We start from the raw sequence: 16,949 nt of genomic DNA, 5'->3' as shown, positions 1-16,949 counted from the left end.
GCCCCACCCCGCCCCGCCGCGGGCCTGGTGACTCCGGCTACAAAACTGCGGATTAATTGCCGCAGGGATGGATTCCCGCGCTCCTGCTGCGGAGGCCCGGCCGGCTCTGCGCTGCCCGCGGCTCCCGCCCTCCCCGCGGCCGCGGGCCTGCTCGGAAGCCCCTTCCCGGGGCTTGTAAATTGAGTCCGCGTTTAAAGGGTCCCAGGAGAGTTTCTTCTTGCAACAAGATTTGGGATGGATTCTTTGGGCGACGCGTCCCGATGGAAAATTAACCACTCCCGGGACCACCTCCGACCCGCCGTCCGTGGGCTCCTCCAGCGGACGCTGTGCTCCCTCCGGAGCCTGGACAGACGAGGGCAGGACCAGCCAGCCGCGGGAAGCCTCCACTTTCGGCCTGGGCCGTGGCCGCCAGCGACCTAGGCTTCGCGGCGCCCCCGGAGCCCTAACCCTCTTCTCAGGGGGCCCGCCCGGTGGGAGCAGGCCACTGCCCGGCACCCCCGTCTTCTGGTGACACGGCGACCTGTGCCAGGCCGCGCTCCCGGGCACGGCTGAGGACCTCACGCGGAAGCCTGGGACGTGGGCGTGAGTGGTCCGGGGCCGCGGCGGAGGGGCCGCAGGTCGACCCGGGAGGAAGCGCGGGCCGTGCCTCGAGCATCCCAGCGGCCCCGCGGGCCGGGACCGGGCAGAAGGAGCCAGGCAGGAGGGCGTGCTGGCGGCCGGGCGGGGAGGGGGCCACCTGGGCTCAAGACCCCAGATCGGAGCAGCTGGCGGGGGGAGCCGCCGCGGGCCCTGAGGTCCCCCTCCGTGGCCAACGCCGCCACGGAACTGCCTGCCGTAGCCCGTAGCACCGGCGCCTGAGGGGGTTTCGGAAAATAAGCGCCGTGTGCTCTGCGCACGACCGACTCACACCGAGGCGGCGGTGGGCCGCGGGCTGCTGCGTCCCCAGCGGGGGACGGGAGCCCGGGAAGGCAGGAGCCCGGGAAGAAGTAGGGCTCGGCGCTGCAGAGCTGCGGGGGCTCAGAGGCCCCCACACCTGCCCCTCCAGGATGCGGCTTGGGGGCGCGCGGCTGCTTGGGCGGCGTGGGGGCTTTGAGGGTACAGCCAGCGCCTCTCCGGAAGACGCCCTCCGGGCGCTGGACCCCCGGGTCTGTGCAGCTACCGGGCCCTGCCCGAGGCCAGGCATCTCCTCTCCACCCGCCAGACCCGACCACACCCGACAGCCCTGCCTGGGGGTCCGCGCAGGGCCCGGGCAGCACCGCCGTCTGGAGTTGGGGAGGCCCCTCCAGGCAGTGCGGGGTGCCCGGGGACCGCAGTGCGCTGGGCCCGGCGCCCTCTTCACTGCTCTCTGAGGCTCTTGGATTTCTCACTGGCTGCGCTCGGTCCACCTGGCTGATTTCTTGCCCCGCGTTCCCCTGCCCTGCTCCGGCCCCGTGGACAGGCGTCTGTCCCCACGGTCCTGGCTGAGGCCACCTTGAAGGACACAGATGGCGGCTGGGCCAGGACAGGAGTCTCGGGTCAGCCGGGCCTTGGAGGCGACAAGCCGGGGCCGCGGGTGGCTGTCGCTGGGCTCCTCGCCGGGAAACGCAGCGATGATGAAGTCAGGGAAACGGGAGCAGCCCCCGGCCCCGTCCTGTGGGCGCCGTGCTGGCCGGGCCGCGTCACTGGTCACGGGCTGCCCCGGGGACGCCTGCGCCTGCTGGGCGCGCCCACGGGTGGCAGCGGGGAAGCCCTCCTGCTGTCCTGAGGCCGCGTTTCTCACTTTATTTCCCTCCCAGGAAAGGGGGTGGAAAAACCCGAGGCCCCTGGTGCGAGTGGGAAGACACGGAGCCGGGAAACAGGAATGAAACTGACCACAGGGCTGCGTGGACGCAGAGCAGGAGCGTCTCCCGGGTGTCGCTAGGCTGTGTGTGCCGTCATTGAAACTAAGTTCCAAATCCTCCGAAACAAGCTTAGTTACTTTTGGAAAAAGAGGCCCGCGGGGGCTCCCGTCCGTCCTGTCCAGAGCCGCTGGGGCCTGGGGCCTGGGCCCCGCCCGTCGGGCCTTGGTTCCCCAGTAGAGAGGGCCCAGCGTGCTGGCCGCGATGAGGCTCGCCGGCCCCCTGCGCTGGGTCAGAGGGCGCTGCAGGACGGCCACACCTGGTACTGGCGGGCTGCGAACTGGGTGCCCCCAGGGCAAGAGCCCCGGCCAGCTTGTGGCGGCGCTGTCTCAGCAGTGGGGATGTGGAGCGGGACCCCTGGCTGTAGGGAACTCACCAAGGCCTCAGGGTGGACGGCGGAGCCGCGAGACCCGGGTCAGGCCGGCGCTCAGAGGGGAGGCGCGCGGAGGGAGCCGGCCGGGGCTGCTGGTGGTGGTCTCGCTGGGCGGCGCGGCAGCGGCCTCCGAACGGCGACCCGGAAGGCACTTTGGAGGGAGGCAGAGGCCTTGTCATCTTCCTGGGGGGTGGGGGGTGGGGGGTGGGCTCACCCACCCTGCAGGGTGCCCTGGGCACCCCCGGCTCTGCCCCACAGGAGCTGCGAGCGCCCCCTCAGCCGCCCAGCCTGAGCCCTGGCCCTGTGCGGGGACGCGCCCGTGCACAGTGGCGCCCAGCTCCGGCTGGATCCCTAGTGGGCCATGGCTCCCGAGCACCCGTGGAGGCACGAGGCTTGCTCTTGGTCACCCCAGGCCCGCCGGCCGGCTGGGAAGGTGTCGTGAGGGCGAGTGCTGGCGCCATCCTGGCCCCGGAGGCTTCTCGCCAGGAGGGTGCCGCAGACCCCTCGGGACGGGTGGCGCGGGCAGGCACCAGGACCAGTCGCCTGCTCCTGCTGCTCTCCTCAGCCTGTGGTGGACATGCTGGCTGGGCAGGCCTGGGCTTCCGGGAGGCCCCGGGAGTCCAGAACGTGCGCGCACTCCCAAGTGCCGTGGGTGTGAGCTGGGCGAGGTGCCCGCGCCCCTCCGTGCGGCAGAGTCTGCTCCATCTGCCTGGCACAAACGGGTGTGACTTCACAGACCTCAGCACCCACAGGAGCGAGCCCCGGGAGGCCGTTGCTGGCTGGCATGAGCTCGCTGGGCCACGCGAGCCTGGGCAGGCCTGGGGGCCGCCCGTTGGGCCACGGGCTCCAGGTCGTGGGCAGGAGTTGCGGGGCAGGCGGGATGCTGACTAGCCTGTTGGGCTGACAGAGACTGAGCTGCGTTTCCTGTTTCGTTTGTTGCTTTTATTTTGTTTGTTGCTCTTCGGGCGGCTGTTGGTTCTGGCGGTCGGCAGGCGCTTCAGCAGGAGGGCAGGCGGTCAGCGGCTCCATCTCAGGGCCGACTCCGCGGCCGCCGCGTCTCCAGCGAGGCCGCGTCCCATGGCTGCGCCCTTGACCGTGGCGGGTCGAGTCAGCTTGTCTGGGGCTGCAGAGTGTGCCTGGGCGCACGCGTGTTGCTATTATGGGGTTTTAAACAGCCGGTCAGGCCCCGGCCAAGTAAAAGGGAAATAAATATGGACGGGTTGCTCGGAGCTCGCTCCGCAGACTGTGGTTTACGGCCAGAGCAGGGGGAGCTGAGACTGGACATTTTTAAAGATAACTGTGTTTGCAGGAGGATGGGCTGCGTCTCCCCCTCTTTCATTTACACAGAATGACTTTTTTCTTTAAACACTGGAACTTTTGTTATGCTAACGAGGCAGGGACCATTTCCAATTCAATTTCACCTGGGCCTGGTCAGCAGCTGCCTTCCGCGGCCGCCCCTGGGGACCTGCTTGTCTTTAAGCTGTAATTTAGTTGGAGCCGCCGTCAATTCCGGGCTCATTACATTTGCAGCGATAGCACAGATATTTCATCGGGGCCGGGGGAGCTCGAGCCCCCGGAGCCTGTGGGGCGGGCGGCGGACCCTGGCCCAGCGGCTCTCGGGGCTGTCCAGCGGCTCTCCCCGGGGCCCTCAAGGTCCCTCTGGGGAGTCTGGCTGGGGAAGCACGGCTCCGCCAGTTGTGCAGAGGCCCCGGCTGGTTGTTAGCTCGCGGCTCCAAGTGGCGGAGCTGCCGTCTTGGGAGGTGCTAGACGCCACACCACAACGGTCAACTTGACCCAAGAGCCCCGGCCTCGGCAGAGGGTTTGATCAGGTGTCATCACAGCGGCCCGAGCCGCCTCTGGCACCGGGCCCAGGGGGCTACCTGGCCTGCAGGGCAGCAGCCACGGTGCTCTGCAGGGAAGCTGCCCCTGCACCCGAGGTGGTGAGGCTGCAGGCCGGGCCGCTCGGGGCAAGACGGGGCGGTTGTGCTGCCGTTCTGGTGCCTTGGGCAGCCTGCCGCTGGCCGCCCTCCCCACGCCAGCAAGAGCCCTGCCGGCAAGAGCCTGCCCTGGCCCGCTGGCCCGCCCTGAGCAAGCTGCAGCGGCTCCCGGCAGACCTCACAGACAGACGACTCGAGGTCAGGCTGATAGCCCCTCCCCAGGTTGGGCTCCAAGTAGATGGGGGTTCTGCCCGCCCCGTTCCTGCCCACACGACAGCACTAGCCAGGCCTCTCGCCTCTGCAGAGGCCCTTGAATAAACTGCTGAAGAACCTCGTGAGTCTCCCAGAGCCCTGGGCAGCTTTCCCGGAGCGGGCTGGAGGCTGTCCCTGGAGTGCGGCCAGTGAGGCGGGGGACTGGCTGCCAGCGCAGAGGCCATCGGATGCTGCTCCGGTACAGCTGTCAGACAGGCGGGCGGCAGGGAGGAGCCCGGAGCAGGGAGGCTCGTGGGAGCCACCGAGGGCTGGGGCATCAGCGGGTGAGCCGGGCCCCCAGACGGCGAGCGGAGGCACCCTGGGGGCGGGAGTCTTCTCGAGTGTTGTCCTCCTTGGACTGCAGATCCGCTCCAGGTGGCTGCGCCCGTGAGCTGGAGGGAAGCGCCGCTGAGGGAGGACAGAGTCCGGCTCCCTGCTGGACGCTGGACGCGGGCTCTGGGCACTGGCCCGGCCTGTGAGATGTGTTCTGCTTCGGGGCAATCCGGAGCCTCCGGCTGCGGCATGGCAGACAGACGCGGGAGGAGAGGTGCTGGGTGGAGCCGGCGGCCAGGACAGCCGGTGCAGAGTGACCGGTCTGGGACGGCCTTCCTGTGCCCCGCCAGTGAGAACCTGGCCTTCCCCGCCCATCCAAAGGTGCCTTAACAACCCTGTACGTGGCAGCCCGCAGCCCTCTCACCAGGCTGGTGTCTCTCCGTCAAGCGTTCCGGCTGGTGTTGGTGGCCCCGTCCCCAGCACAGTCGGGCGGGAACCAGCAGCCGGCGTCCCTGTCGTCCTGTCAGGGGCGCACCACCGCCCCCAGCGTGGCCCTGCCCGGGCCGCCGACCCCGGTGCTGCGCCTGGAATCCTCTCCCCCGGCTCAGCCTGGGAAGGCCCGAGGGCGCCGCGTCCTCTCAGCCGCCACCTCTGGGGCACAGCCCGAGGCCACGAAGACGAACAGTCTCTGTTCACCGGCAGCGGTCGGCCTGCGTGTCCCCTGCGTGTCCCACAGGACCCAGCCCCAGAAGGAGTAGCGAGGCTGGGCTGGCACTGCCCCTGGGCGCCCCTGCATCGCGGGCGGGCACGCGCCACGAGGTGTCTGTCCGGGAACGTGGCCCGGATGTCACTGTCTCTGTGACCCGGCGCGGCTGTGTGTCTGGCTCTCTGCAGCCGCGTGGCTGGGGCAGCAGCGACATGAGTGGGTGCAGCCTCGGCGGCGCTGGCCCGTGCCCCCCCCAGCTCCGCCCGCCCCGTCACTCTGGCAGCGCGGAGCCCCGTCCGGCTCTCCCCGCAGTCAGGCTGTGCTCCGGCCAGAAGAAACAAAGCGCAAACCAACTGACTTGAAAGTCAGCGGGTCTCCCTGGGGGCCTGGGAGTGGAGCGCCAGGGGAGCCGGCGGCCCCAGACACGGGCGCTCCTCAGCAGCAGCCGCTGTGGCTCCGGGCGCGCCTGGGGACGGTGCCCTGTCTCTCCAAAAGCCCCCAGGGGCTGGGTCCAGGTGACAGCCCCAGGTGACGTCCTGCTCTCTGCCGCAGCGACCGTGGGACCGGCACTGCCCTTTGCCCGGGAAGGGCGTTTCCCTACGCAGTGGAGCGCCAGCCCAGGGGCCACCCCCAACCCGCGCCCCGTCCTGACCCCACCCTGTCCTGACCAGCCGTCTGCACCCTCCGGCGCCCGCTCTGCGCCTCCATCCTCAGCCTCTGGCGCTGGAGCCAGGACGCGGCCTGTGGAGGGGCGGGCGCGCGCTCTCGCGCTCTCACCACAAACTGGCCCGGCCAGACCCCGCGGCCACAGTCTCTGCGTGAGGCGCAGGTGCTGCGTGTGGAGGGGAATGGCGGGGGGCCCGCGGGTGGGCTCGCTCGCGGGGCCCCGGCAGTGTCCGCCCTTGATGTCCTCTGACCCCCACTCAGGCCAGCGCCGGCCGCCCTGGGCATCAGCAGGACGCGGTGGCGCTGGCATCCCCAGATGAGGAAAAGCAGGAGGGCGTCTCTCTGGCCGTGGGCCCCATTCTCCCACCTCAAGGGGGCGCAGGTGCCCCCCAACTCCTCCCAGGTATCCCAAGGAGTGTTCCTGGGGGCGCGGGCCAGAAGCTCCGCCGTGCCCTGGCCTTGCTGGCTGCCGGCCTGCCATCCCGTCCCTGGGCCTGGGGCTGTGCTGGGTGTCAGGCAGCTGCCGTCCAGCCTGCGTGGTCCCTGCCGGGCAGACGTCAGAGGCGGCAGTGGGGGGCCCTCGCCCCACCCCTGGAGGCAGCGGTGCCCGGTCCCGCAGTCGCTTCTTTGGCGCTCGCTCTATATTTCTAGGTACCTGCTTATTTAAAATATGCTTGTGTTGCTACTTCCAGATTTTTCTAGAAAAATAGATGCTGTTGATTCACGAAGGCTAGAGAGACTCAACTCGCTCCTCCCTAGAAATGCCCTCCCACCTGCCGCAGCCGCGGCCAGCGGCCGCGTCCATTCCCGGGCCCAGGGGGGGCCGCGGGGGCCGCGGGGGGCGGCATCTCTTAGGCTTTCTGTTTCTCCTGCAGCTAATAATTGTTGTGGCTCCACGAGATGACTCTTCCGTGTCCCTCCTGGAGTTTACCCCTGGGCGCTGGTAGAGGAAACAGCGCGCGATGGGCTTGTCTGCCGGAACCGCTGCCCAGGCCCACCCTGCCTGGCTCCTGCCGTCCTGCCTGACGTCGGGGACGGCGCCTCTGGCCGGCCTGGCCCTCGTCTCTCTCTGTGGCCTTCCTGTGGCGGCCCGCGCCTCCGCCTGCCCCTCCGGTGCCTGGGAGGACAGTCAGGCGCCTGGTCTGTTCTGCGCAGGGTGCTGGCCCCTCTGCTCCGTCTCTGCGCTCCGTGTGGGCGAAACCACCGAGTCTGTTTCCCTCCCTGACTTCTGCTCGGCCTCCTCCCCAGCCCGAGCCGCCTGTCACCGCGGCGGACGTCCAGTGTGTGCTGGGCAGTGTCGCCGTGCAGGCGGGAACGGCGGGCAGCGGCCTCCAGCGGGCAGCGGGTCGGGAGCTGGGCCCGGGAGGGGCTCGGGGGCGCCTCCCACCAGTGCTTTGAGTCCTGCGGGAGACCCCGGGGAGGGGCGGGTCTCCTGGCGGGTCTGTTGTTGGTATTTCAAGGGCCCTCCCCGCTGCTTTCCGTGGGCTGGCCCGTCTCCACGCCCGCCCCGGGGGTGCGGCGGGGTCTCGCGGGGGCCCGGCTTGCAGCTCCCTGGAGCCGGGTGAGGACGGCGTTTTCCACACGCCTTCGGCCGGCTGGACGTCTTCCTTGGAGCGCGTCCCGTCAGCTCCGCGCCCGCTCTGCTGGCCTCTCTGTGTCTTCCGCTGCTGAGTTCTGCGCCCGCCGTGTCGTCCCCCGGCCTGGTGTGGGGGCCGCGTGGCCCCTCCCGCGGGGGGGGCGTCTTTTCATTTCCGGGAGTTTCTTGTGTTGTGTGGAAGGCTTCGTGTCGAGGTGGTCCCCTTGGCTTGTTTTTGCTTTTTTTGCTCCTCGCCGCTGGCGCTGCGCCCCGAGCCCGTCACCAAGGCCGGTTTCGTGGCGTGTTCCGCCGTGTTTCCGTTGAATGTTGGTGCTTGAGAGTTTCGGTTCTCACACCTAATTCTTTAATCCACCTTGAGTTGGTTTTTGTGTGTGGTGTGAGATCAGGGTCGTCTTCCCGGCGCCGCTCGTGGAAGAGACTCTCCTTTCCCGGGTGGGTCCCGTGGGCTCCTCCGTTGCAGAGGCCGCGTGAGTTTAGGTTTATTTCTGGGTCTGGACTCTGTTCCGCGGGTCCGTGTGTCTATTTCTATGCCAAGACCACGCTATTTTGCTTACTCTCGTCTTGGAGCGTAGCTTGAGGTCAGGGAGCGGGTCACCTCATTTTTCTGGGTCAGGATTGCTCTGCCTGTCCGGGGTCTCCGGTGTTTCCGCGTGTGCGCGTCTCCCTGACGCTTCTCCTTTTCCCTCAAGGATGCCCTTGACTGCGATGGGTCGGCGCTGAATCTGGGCCTGCTGTGGGTAGGATGGCCATGTCAGCAGGGCCGGTTCTTCCAATCCGTGAGCAGAGAATGCCTTTCCATGTGTTTCTGGCTTCTTGCTAATTATATTTTTAATTCCTCAAAACTCTTAACTTCTTCCTTGGAGCATGACTTGGGGGTTCTTGCACTCCGCGAAGCCCCTCCTCTTTCTCCCTCATGTTGCTAGTGACGGGCTGGTTTTAATTTTTTAGTTTTCCTCTGACGTCTGCACGAGCTCCCTGTCTGTCCCGGGCCCATCTCTCCCGTCCCCGTCTCTGCAGACCCGTGCTCGCCAGCCTGCCCGGGGTGAAGCAGCATCCGCGGGAGCAGCTCAGGGGAGCAGCCACGCAAGCGCCAGGGGCTGTGTCCGGCTTGTTGGGAGCAGCCACAGTCAGACATCAAGGCGTGCAAATCACTGATATGTCACGTGAAAAAGCAGGCAAGAAACACGCAGACGCATCAGCCCAAGCGCACCGCCATGGGCTGCACCCAGATGCCCCGTCATGGTCAGCGCCCCAGCTCCAGCCCCCCCTTAGGCGGCACCCAGGGAGCTGGTGAGCTCCCGGCGGGTTCTCCCGCCCCCTGCCCCCGCACCCCAGCGCCTGCTGGTAAACCCGCTTCCACAGTGAAGCCGTCGTGCGTAGCTGCTGACCGCCCCACGCCATGTCCCTCCGGGCTGCCTCCCGAGTCTGAGGAGGGGCCTGGTTGCTCTGTGAGCGGCGCCAGCCTCCACCTCGGCCCCGGAGAGACCCCGTGACGCCCCCGCAGGCCGGCGGCCTCCTGTCCTGAGTCGGAACTTAATTTCCTCCAATGTTGGTGCTAAACAGAGACCAAAACTTTGCTTAACGATCTTTCTGAATCTCACAAAGCCATTTTATCAAGGTGCTCACATCACAGAACCGTGGCTGCTTCCCAGGGCCGAGGCCATGTCCCTCCAGCCGGGCTTCTCGCAGGCGCGTCCGGTGCCGCTGGCTCTCCAAGCGTTTCGGCGCCACGGTCGCCGTGGGGCTGCGCCTTCTGCCCCCTCGCTGGGGAACGCGCAGCAGCGCTGCAGCCCGGCTCTGCCAAGGGCCGACGCTTGCTGTGCGGGGGACTGGCTGAGCGCCCCCGCCCGCGGTGTTTCCGGCCGCGGAGGCACAGGCTTCTTGGGATGATGGTGACGTTTGTTTGAAGGTGATGTTTGGGGTGATTGAAGACGGGTGCGGCGGACACGAGCTTGGGTGCTCCTGGGCCCATGTGCTCCCATGTCCCAGGTACGCGACGGGGAGAGGCCCCCTGTGCTCACAGCCTGCCCAGCCGGGCTCCGCCACCCTTCTCAGCTCAGCCGGGCGCGGACACCGGCGCCGGCCTGGCCGGTGCGAGGGCACAGCAGGCGGGGTGTGTTGGCGGTCAGAGTCGCTCCAGCAGATCACACATCGTGGGCTTTGCAGAGGAACCTGCTTCAGAAGGTTGAAGCGGGCAGTGGTCACCCCCAATTCACATGTTGGCAGCAGGGGCTCCCCGCCAGGCGCCCAGCATGGCCCCCACCCCGCCCCGCGCTTCTCACGGTGGGAAATGCAGGCAGCGGATGATGGGATCGTCTATGGCTCACGGCGCAGTCCCCGGCGGCCCCACGGGCCGACCCCGGATTGAGCTGTCGTGCCGCCGCGGGGGCCGGGCAGGACTCAGGGCCTCCACCACCGCGTCGGCCCTCCGGCCCCGCAGACAGGCCTGTCCCTCTGGAGGAGAGGCCGGGCGGCGCCTGCGGGGCAGCGGGGAGCCTGGGCGAGGACGCCACTGGCCGCTTCTGCCCGGACGAGGCTTCCAGACGTAGCTCACGACTCGTACCGGGCGGAGACGCCTGCTGTGTCGCGTGGAAACCCGCTCGGCCCGCACCCCGGCTCGCAGCCGCAGAGGAGGCCTCGCACACACAAACGCTGGGAGCTTTCCGGGGGGACGCCGTCCACGCGCTGGGCGTGACCCTCCATTCCGCCGTCCAGCCGGCTCCGGCGGGGCCTGGGCTGACGACCAGGCAGGGACGGCTCATGGACTCGGCTCTGGCCACCCACACTGGCCGCCCTGGGCGCCGGGAGCCGGCTGAGGCCGCGGGCTGTGCCAGGCGGGCACTCCCCCAGAGGGAAGCTGCGGCCCCCAGCCGGGGCCTCCTGCCCTGTGCCTGGGTGGGACCAAGGGAAGCGATTTGGAGTGAAAGGCTCGGCCGCCTTTCTCCGGGCCGTGGCCCAAGCGCACGTGGCGTCCAGCCTTGGGGGACCAGCCCGGCGGCCGCCAGCCTCACCCCCATTTCCCCGAGGTGATGAGCTCTCCGTTCTCTCAGCCTTCCTGTGGGTTCCTGAAAAATGGGGTGAATGTCAAGATGGGATGGTCCTCCTAGACCCGCAGGGAGCAGGGATGGGGCTGGCGCCCTCATGGGCCCCTGGGGATGCAGGGGACAGCTTCGCTGCTCTTGACCACAAGGGCCAGCAGAGGGGGGGGCATAGCCAGCCCCCTCACCCCCAGCGCCCTCTGGCTGCGCCCACCTTTGCCAAGACCCTCGGCCCGGGACCTGCTGACCGTCCTGCTGGAAAGCCCCGTAGCCAGGGCTGCCTCCCAGCTGGTAAAGGCCGGGGCGACCATGGGCGCTAGGGAGCCAGGGCCGGCCTCCTGCTGGTAGGCTCGGAGGTGCCAGGCTGTTGAGGACTCGGGTGCTGGCAGAGCGGCGGGCACCTGCGTTTCACCTGTTGGTGTGAACCCCTGGGAGCAGCGTCTCCGATGCGGCGGCTCTCTGTGCTTCCCCGGGTGAGGGCCCTGCAGGCCCACTGAGCTGGGGGGCCAGCCTCTCGGTGGCAGTGCGGGCAGGTGCCAGGCTCCGCGTGACACCAGCTTTTGTGGGGCTTGTGACCTTCACGGCAGGCGGCCGGTCGGGGCGACTCTGCCTCCGCTGCCTGCTGAGCCTGGGACGCAGGCGCCTCCCGCCTCCAGGCTGAACCCCGCGCTCGGGCCTCGTCCCAGCTGGTGCCGGGCTGCGCGGAGACACCGTGAGCTCCCGCCGCTCCCTTGGTCAGCAGGCACCAGAATGCTGCGCCCTGCGGGGCCGAGGCTCGCGCTGCTCGCGTCAGAGCAGGTGCCGCTGGTCGGAATTGCACAGGCACAGACCACAGGCGTGCGGGGCGCGCGGGGCTCCCGCCCCTCTGGCCGTCAGTGTTTCCCTGGGCGCGCTCCGTGGCGCCTTCTCCCAGGTGGGAGCAGCAGCCGGGGAAGCGACACGGAGCAGCTAATGACACTATGTGTCGCCGTCCTGGCGCAACAGCCGACGGGCCGGGAAGCTGCATCTGATGAACGCGGTGGTCAGGGCTGGAGCGGCGGCCCTCACCCGGGGGAGACCCGGCGGTTCCCAGCCCCGAGGCCCACTTCATGTGATGAAATAACTTGCAGCCTTTTGACAGACAGAGCAATATTTCTTTACCCCCAAGTCTATCATCGAGGCTTTTGAGCTTCACTTAATATTTTGAATAATGAAATAGAGGGATCTTTGTTTGACGGCTCGAGAGCAGAGCAGCACCGCGCGCCGGGAGCTCATCATGCTGGGGCCGCTGCCGGGGGGTTGGCAGGGAAGGGGATTTCTCAGGGTTGAGCAGATTCTTCTGTGAGTTTAACGGAGAAAAAAACTTAAGAGCACAATTAAGCACAAAAAAATTCCGTGGAATTCTTTTCTCCACGGAATTGAATTTCTGTATCTGATTCCAGAATTAGTTCACCAGTGTCCTGGGGTGTGTGAGCTGAAAACAGGCACTGGGGAGCCTTCCCGTGCACGCGTGTGTGCAAGCGAGTGCATGTGTGAGTGTGCACCTGTGTGTGAGTGTATATGTGGGGGGTTATTGGAGTTTTGTTGCTCATCTGTCCAACATCTGGCTTCATGGGGTAGAAAACAGCCCCAGGAAGGTGGGTCTCTCTGTCACCCCCAGATAAGCTGCAGAGCTGGGGCACCCGCCCCCCCGCCCCCACGTTAGCCGATACTTCAGAGCCTCTGTTTTGATTTGGTTGCTTGTTTTCGGGTAGGAGATTCAATTCTGTCAATTAAGGTAGAACACCTGCTTTTTCTCTGATTTTTCAGCAGATTTACATTTTGAAAAGCAAAGCAGGTGCTTGAATTTTGTAGCATTATAATGAAATGGGAAATTGTCAATGTCACCAAAGTGATCGAAAAATTTCCAAAATGAAGTTGAATTCATGAAATGTGATGAGGCTGTGGCTCTAGGACCCCAGCGCGGCTCTCGAGGGAAGGTGCGGGGCCGAGGACGGGGTGGGCGATGCGGGCGCCAGCTCGCAGAGGGCGTCGCGCAGACCGTGGGGCGGGGGGAGGTGCTGAGGGGCAGCGGGGCTGGGCCCTGTGTTCACGGCAGATCCGCAGGCTCCAGCGGTGGGGTGCAGAGCGCCTGCGGCTCCTGAGTGGGGAGCGGCGAGGGCAGCCGTGTCAGGGACTCGCCGGCTGCAAAGGGCCATGGCCCCTACTGGCCTGGGGGGGGCGGGGGGTAGCAGGTGGCACCGTCCCCCTGAGTGGGGGTGCGCTGAGGCAGCGTAGACACCCCGGGACCGTCTCTCTCCATTCTGAAGTTTGTTTCCTGTCGCTCCCGTTGGGCGTGGTCTGGGGACAGGAGGGAGTCTGCGCTGAGGTGCGCGGTGGCGGGGGGAGGCGGCTCCTGCGGAAGGCTGGCCGAAAGCCTGGCCTGGCCTGGGGGCGCCTCTGGGCAGAGCAGCGGCAAAGCCTGTGCCCTCGGCCGGCTCCCCGCTGCTCCAGGCCCCAGGGATCGCGGACGGCCGAGCCGGGAGCCAGGCGCGGGGTGGGGTGGAGGGGGCAGTGGAGTCCTCCTGCCGGGCGGGCTGGGCGGGCATCCCGGCTGGGAGCAGTGTGAGGGCGCTGGGGCCGCCCACCCTCTGCCGGGCCTTCTGGACCCTGCGGTCTGTGCGTGGCTCCTCTGGCTCTGGGGGCCGTGGGGATGTGTTTCCAGGCTTGGCCTTCTGATGTGTCCGCCCGTGTGCAGCCCACGTGCCCCACGCCCAGCGCCTGCTTCCCGAGCCCACTGGTCCGCCGGTCACTGGGAGGCTGGACGGCGGCTGCTGAGCCAGCTGCCCCACCCCTGGCCACTCCAGACCCCGTGGCCGGGCGGGCCCCGGCCGAGCTCAGATCTCGGTCTTGCTTATTCCAGGGATGGTGAGGTGTGTCCGGCAGGCCGGGGCACATGCTGCAGGGCTCTGTGGGGCCCGTCCCCGGCCTCCGGGCACCATCGTCACCCGTGACACCACGGCCCCGCTCTGTACCAGCGGGACTGGCCGTGGCTGGCGGGAGCAACCTGGCTTCTGTCACAGAGCCGCCCGCGCCTCCGCGCTCAGCCCGGGGGCGGCAGGTCCACGCGGCCAGCGGTGCCATGGCAGCCCCACCGGGGCCGAGCGCTTGGCCAGGAGCCGGTCCCAGCAGCCTCGGGCGCTCTGACGGGCCATGCCAGAGAGTCTGCTGCAGTGAGTGGGACAGACACGTTGGCTGCTCTCAGGGGAGCCGCCGGCACCCTCACCCCGTCGGGGACCCCGGGGAGCACGGTTTCTGGGGCAGCCCTTTGAGCGCGACCGAGACGGGACTCGGGGGCTCGCAGCAGCGGCCTCTCACACGCTCATCAGCTCCTCGTCAGCCGAGACCGTGACCTGTGCCATGGCCCTCCGATCACCTCGGCTCTTTCTGGAAAGCGACCATTTCTTTCAACGAGAAAACGCCGGTGAGGAGAGAGGCCTGTTCCACACGACGTTCCACACGACGGCAGACGGCCGGAGTCTGGGCGGTGCAGACGCTGCCAGCCTGCCAGCCTCGCGCCTGCGGGCACCCCAGAGGCCCCAGCCCGCCCTGGGGGCTGCCGGCCGGGGGAGCCGAGCTCAGCGGGGCCCGTGCAGCCCGGGTCCCTGGCGCCTTCGCCTGCGCCCAGACCTCAGGGCCGGGACTTGACTCTCGCCGGAGCCCCGCGCCCTGGGCCAGAGCACAGCCCTTGGTGCGCTGCCTCGGCCCTCCCGGCGGGCGCCGCGTCTCACCCTCTCCGGGAGTTTGTTGGGCTTTTCACCATTAAACCAAGTTGTCTCTGGCGCTGGAGAGAAGCGGCCCCTCCCCACCCCCGGGCCGGCGCAGGGCCAGCTCCCAGCTGTGGGTGCTCTGGCCCCTGCGGTGGGCCTGTTCCCTCCACTGCCCCTGCGGGGGGCCTGCCCTCCAGGCTGGCTGCTGGGAGGTCCCCTGACCCCACGCCCGCGGAATCGGCCTCATCTGTGGGGTTGGCCCAGGCCAAGGGAAACAGGCCTGGAAGCCCACGCCGCCCAGCCTTGGCCTTGCAGAGCCCAGGCTGGTTCCGGCTGCCCCCGCTGGTGTCAGGACCGTCCGTGGCTGTGTCCCGAGGCCTCTCCTTGCCGGGGCCTGACGGGGTCTGTGCGGGCGTCCGAGCCGCTGCGGTGTGCCTGCGCCTTCTGTGGGCGCTTGGAAGGCCTGTCAGTGCTCCTGCTGCCTTCTGGAGCTGCGAGGGAGGCTGTGGAGGAAGCAAGAGTGGTTAATTAAAATGTTAATAGGATTTATGGAGGATTAGCGGGGGAAATGTATGCAGGAATCTGGAGTGGGGCACAGCGAGGCCACAGAGGCTGTCTGGGGTCTGCTAGGCCGACTGCCGAGGCGCCCCATCTCCCGCCTGCGGGGCGCCCCAGGTCGTGTCCCAGCGGCCTGGGCCTCCGGGGGCAGGAGGCCACGTGCCCGTCTTTGGCCGCGCCCCAGGCCCTCCGCCCACCACTGCTGTGAGCGCCCCAGGGTCCCACTTGTCTCCCTTGCTGAGGGGGAGCCTGAGGCCCTTCAGGGGGCTTGGGGCTGGGGCTCAGGGGCCTCCCTTGAGGCCGCTCTGACTCGGGCATCGCGGAGGGCCCCTCTCATGCGCGTCCAGCAGAACCCGCTTCTCCTGGAGACAAAGAGGTGGCTGGTGTCAGCAAGCCCCAGCCCAGCCCGCGTCGCCTGCTGCCCCAGGCTAGTGAGCTCCTGCCCCGCCTCCTCGCCTCCCGCTGGGGCAGCCGCCTGGCCTCTGTGCAGCCTGCCCGTGGCCCCTGCGGGACCCTGTTCGGGGGCTCCCTGCACACGCTCCGCAGGGAAGTGGCGTGCCCGGGGCGTCCATGCGAGCCATGGACTTGGCTCCGAGTGCGGAGCGTCCAGCCAGGCCAGTGCCGACGTCTGCCTTGTGGGGGCGGGTACCCCCAGAGCCAGTGCCAAGCGGCTCCGGATTCTGCCACTTTTCTGCCTGTGCGTGTGCGAGGTAGGCCTGCCCAGGAGACGCGCACCTCGGTGCCACTGGGCGAGCGGGCACTGCGCGCCTCCCCAGGCAGCACCCCGCCCTCTCGTCCAGCCTGGGTGCTGGGAGGCCCCGCACCAAGACAGCCCTCCCTCCCTGCTCCCTCGCCGTGCGGCCCCCGCGTCCGCGCCCAGACACCGCTTAGGAAAGACAGTGTGTTGGGGGGTTGCTGGCCACCCGGGTGACCCGTGCCGTGCGGCCTCTTGGCTGCGGTTTCCGGTCCAGCACCAGCCTGGGTGGGGCTGAAGCGCGTTCTTTGGATGCACTTAACGTCTCAGTCAGCTGGCGTGAGGTGTGCGGACGCCTCCCGGGCGGGGCTCGCCCTGCAGTGCTGGCTTCCAGGGAGAAAGACGGGCTCTTGCCGCACCCGGGCCGCACCCGGGCACAGGTCAGCCCTTCCTGGCCTCCAGGCCGGGGCTGCCAAGTTCAGAATCGCTGCACGGGGATCTCCGGGCCCGCTCCTCTCACAGAACCTCCCCCTCAACCCCCGCCCGCCGTCCAGCGTGGTCTCCTGCCCGCCTCCTCCGCGCGTCTCGCCGTCTGCCGTCCGCCTCACACCCTGCGGGCTCTGCGTCAACGTCGTGACCGTCCGGCGCGGCGTACTCCAGGCACACGTTCTCCAGTAGCCCCGAGGTGGCGCTGGCCAGAGCTGCCTGAGCCTTCTCGCCCGGACCTCCCTGGGGGGCCTGGGCACCCTCAGTTCGGGCCAGGGCTGTGGCCTTCACGAGGGCAGAGTCGGTGTGAGGCTTGGGGCGGCCAGGTCTCCTCAGCAGCCACTTTGGGTCGGGCTGGCGTCCGTCCTCAACTTGGCCGGCCCCGTTTCCAGACCCTTCTCTGCTCATCCAGGCCGGCGCCTGTGCTCCCGGGGCTGCTGGCTGGCGTGCTCGGCGGGGCCTGGGCCCAGCGGGCTCTCTGCCTCCCCCAGGGGGGCTCCAGGAGCAGCAGGCGGCCCCCAGTGGGCTCCTTCCTCCAGCAGGGCAGGCGCCCTGGTGAGCGAGACGCCGTGATGCAGACCCCCCCACAGGTCCTCTTCTGAGCGTCCTTGACCTCGAAGCTGCGCTCTCTGCCTCCAGGCCGCCTGGGGCTGCCTCCTCGGCCTTCACAGGGTCTGCTCCCTTCTCTGCTCAGGGCCCCACTGGCCTTCCCGGCCCACACCTCCATCTCCTCACGCCCAGCGCCGGGTCCAGCCATACCTACA

General features: G+C 68.3%; 1 protein-coding gene across 1 annotated transcript; it reads right to left on the bottom strand.

Annotated features, from left to right (window-relative positions):
- Positions 1-557: 557 nt before the first annotated feature.
- LOC119259648 (collagen alpha-1(I) chain-like) lies at positions 558-16,942 on the bottom strand. The gene is made up of 7 exons (XM_037528614.1): positions 16,580-16,942; positions 16,308-16,470; positions 10,934-11,131; positions 10,293-10,746; positions 10,009-10,158; positions 2,254-2,433; positions 558-1,470 (listed from the first exon to the last, which is right to left on the bottom strand). The coding sequence occupies exons 1-7, from the start codon at positions 16,940-16,942 to the stop codon at positions 558-560; spliced, it is 2,421 nt and encodes an 806-aa protein (XP_037384511.1).
- Positions 16,943-16,949: the final 7 nt, after the last annotated feature.

Source organism: Talpa occidentalis, unplaced genomic scaffold, assembly GCF_014898055.3.
Source record: "Talpa occidentalis isolate TD23 unplaced genomic scaffold, MPIMG_talOcc4v2.1 talOcc4.5, whole genome shotgun sequence".
Taxonomy (NCBI): Eukaryota; Metazoa; Chordata; class Mammalia; order Eulipotyphla; family Talpidae; genus Talpa; species Talpa occidentalis.
This window is presented reverse-complemented; position numbering and strand designations above follow the sequence as displayed.